Genomic DNA, 2,916 nt, shown 5'->3' with positions numbered 1-2,916 from the left:
TTTCTTACTTGTTAAAACATAACTTGAATAAAAAAGAAAAAAGCTAAAAAAAATATAGTTTTCCTCTATTTTGTATTGAATTTCACAGAGCTCAAATAATATTTAGATTTTATGTACAGTTTAAATCTAGTCTTAATCAAGCCAAAGGCAATAGCAAATATTTTATAAAAAAATGGCACTTAAATAAATGCTAAAAATTGGATATTGCTTAATACTGAAGTACTCAAGGTTTACAAATTGCATAAAACCAGCAAAGCAGCAATAGGAAAATAAAATTTCCTTAAAACTAAATTAAATAAAATGCCGCACACAGAAAATATATGTTTGTGTAAGTAAATATATACATATGTATATATATGGACAGATAGATATTGTTATGAGCCGGACATGAAGTAAACGGCATTAGGCACGTCTTAGTGTTAGACTGGGGGGAAATGGGCTTAAGTCGAGTGCATATACAGCTGGAGCTGTTGGCAACCTGACCCTGAAATGAGGTAAGCCATATCTGATTTGATGCCATTTGCCATAATAAATTTAATTAAAAAATCAAATTGACTGAAAGTGCTCCCAAAAACTTGGCCAGCGATTTTAGCGAGGCCCAGCTCTAATAACTAGCCGGCCATCTGCCTTTGCAGTTGCAGAGTGCAGACAAGCCCGACACACGCCCTCATGGCGACTTTCAATTAATTTTTCAATTGCGTTTCTTTTAGACCAGTCATAAAAATCAATTGCTTGGCATTTGCTCAGCCCCGTTGTTTCCAGCGAACTGTCTTCGTCGACTTTTATGAGCGAGTTACTTGCAGTTAATTAGGGAGCAAAGAGTGCACGGCTAATCAACTGAAAGTTGTTCAAAGAGCTCAGCCTGAAGTCGAAGGTGTTGGTTGGCCATTGAGTGGCTGGCGATGAAGTCGATAGGGCTTGCCGGCCATATTGAAACGGAAATGAGAAAAAAGTCAGAAAATAAAGAAAGAGAGAAGGGAAAGAGAGCTACAGAGTAGAGGCAGACGATAATCCTAAATGATTGCCCTCGATGATGGCTTTTATGCTCGCCAGAAGGGTTGACCAGACTCCACATCCGCTCAAAGGCCAATCGATTAAAACTAAGTGCTTAAGTGTGAAAATTAACTTACGGCATTACATAAGGAGTGTGTGGGTTTGTATACGAGTGTACTTGAAGAGCATTAGAGAAGTGACAGACTTTTAGTCTGAGCTTGAATTTGTCAACCTACAGCTATTCTACAAGTTCAAATTGTTTGAACAGTTTCACCTTGCCGATCGAGCATAACTCAAGACCAATTTAAATAATTTAAGATTAGTTTTGATTTAGGACTAATCACTGTAATTCTGATTTATTTGCTCGAAATGAATTCATGCCAAATTTCTGTTCTGTTATGTTCTGGAATTTACACACATAGAATTTGCAGAGCGCAGTTAGAGTGCTGACTGCATTCGTTCCAAAAATCCATCAATAAATGCCTTTTCCCTGCTATTCAGTCGCCTCACCTGGCGTATGCATTCGTTGAACTTGTTCTCCTCGTTCAGGCGCTTGAAGGCAAGAGCTCGATAGAGCCAGGCGCGCATATGCTTCGGATCCAAGTTATTCAATATATGATCGCAGTCCATAATGGCACGCTGAAAGCTGCGCAGCCTGCAAAAAGGAATCAATTAAAAGCCAATAAACAATCCAATATCTGAACTTTATACTTAATATAGCAACAGGCGCGATTCAAGTATAGAACTGGCGTATCCGTTATGTACTCCAATCCATGGTTGTAAAATTCAATGGCATGGTTAAACTGTCCCTTGCGATAGGCGAAGTTGCCCAACCTGCTCAAATAATATGCTAACTGTACATGGGATGATATAATATGCTAGCAATCTCGACTCACCTGCGAAAATTATTGGCAACTCGTTCGCGTTCCTCGCGCGTCGAGCTGCGTTGCTGTGCGCTGTTATCAATTTGTCGCATGAATGTGAACTGGTTCGTGTTAGCCGATAACTTGATCTTTGACCTGGATCTCTTTGACGACATTCGACCACTCTGCAAGCGCCTAAATATTACAAAGTCTTCATCCGTAACACTCTCACTGGTTTCAGACCGCTCTGACTTCTTATCTGCCCGTTTGCTGCTCAATAAATGACATTCTATGATATATAGAATATGACAAGATTTCTCTCTCGCTTACTCCACCATTTTGTTGGCATTCAGCATCTGCTCGAGGAAGTCCATTGTTTCCTGTACTTTTGACGGCTCTGTAAGAAATTTTTCATCATACTGCGGATGGAGATATGTGCGATCTGTAAAGTCTTTAATAGTGTTTGTTATGTTCTTTTTATTGTCCATTTTATTGTTTATTCGTGGATATTTTTATTTTTATTTATTTTTTATTTATTAGTTTATTTTTTGTGCGTTTTATTATGTTCTGTTGTTGAGTGCTGGTTTGTGTAAGCAATTAACATATTTTTTATGTATTATGATTTTTTATTTTTTTTTGTGTAAAGGCTACTTGTTGTTTGATGTTTGATTATTTATGTTTGTTTTGTTATGGGAAAAATCTTTAATATACAGAACCACTTAGCTATGATTACGCATACATAAGTTTTCTCTCTTCCTCACGCTCTCTTTCTCTTTCACTCACTCTTTCTAGTTCTTTTTAGAAACTCTTGTTCTTCTTATGTTTCTCATTCGACATTCTAACAACATAGCGATATACCTTCATTTTTCCTTTATTTCCTTTATCTTTTGTGTACCATTAAAACATTTTTTAACTAAGCGCTTAACTATTGTTTTTTATTCAAAGCTCGCTGACTGAATTATAGTTTACCGAGTATTTGATTCATTTTGTTTTCGGCATTAATTGTTTGATTTAACGCGTAAATCTATCTCTACCTGCTCAATTTGCAATCATGCATGCA

General features: G+C 37.0%; 1 protein-coding gene across 1 annotated transcript; it reads right to left on the bottom strand.

Annotated features, from left to right (window-relative positions):
- Window positions 1–1,322: 1,322 nt before the first annotated feature.
- On the bottom strand, window positions 1,323–2,533 carry LOC6574269 (tetratricopeptide repeat protein 12). The gene is made up of 4 exons (XM_002000288.4): window positions 2,187–2,533; window positions 1,890–2,126; window positions 1,705–1,827; window positions 1,323–1,648 (listed from the first exon to the last, which is right to left on the bottom strand). The coding sequence occupies exons 1-4, from the start codon at window positions 2,342–2,344 to the stop codon at window positions 1,432–1,434; spliced, it is 735 nt and encodes a 244-aa protein (XP_002000324.1). The 5' UTR covers window positions 2,345–2,533; the 3' UTR covers window positions 1,323–1,431.
- Window positions 2,534–2,916: the final 383 nt, after the last annotated feature.

This window comes from Drosophila mojavensis, unplaced genomic scaffold, assembly GCF_018153725.1.
Source record: "Drosophila mojavensis isolate 15081-1352.22 unplaced genomic scaffold, ASM1815372v1 contig_277, whole genome shotgun sequence".
Taxonomy (NCBI): domain Eukaryota; kingdom Metazoa; phylum Arthropoda; class Insecta; order Diptera; family Drosophilidae; genus Drosophila; species Drosophila mojavensis.
The sequence above is the reverse complement of the archived record's forward strand: the minus strand, read 5'-3'. Positions and strand labels throughout refer to the sequence as shown.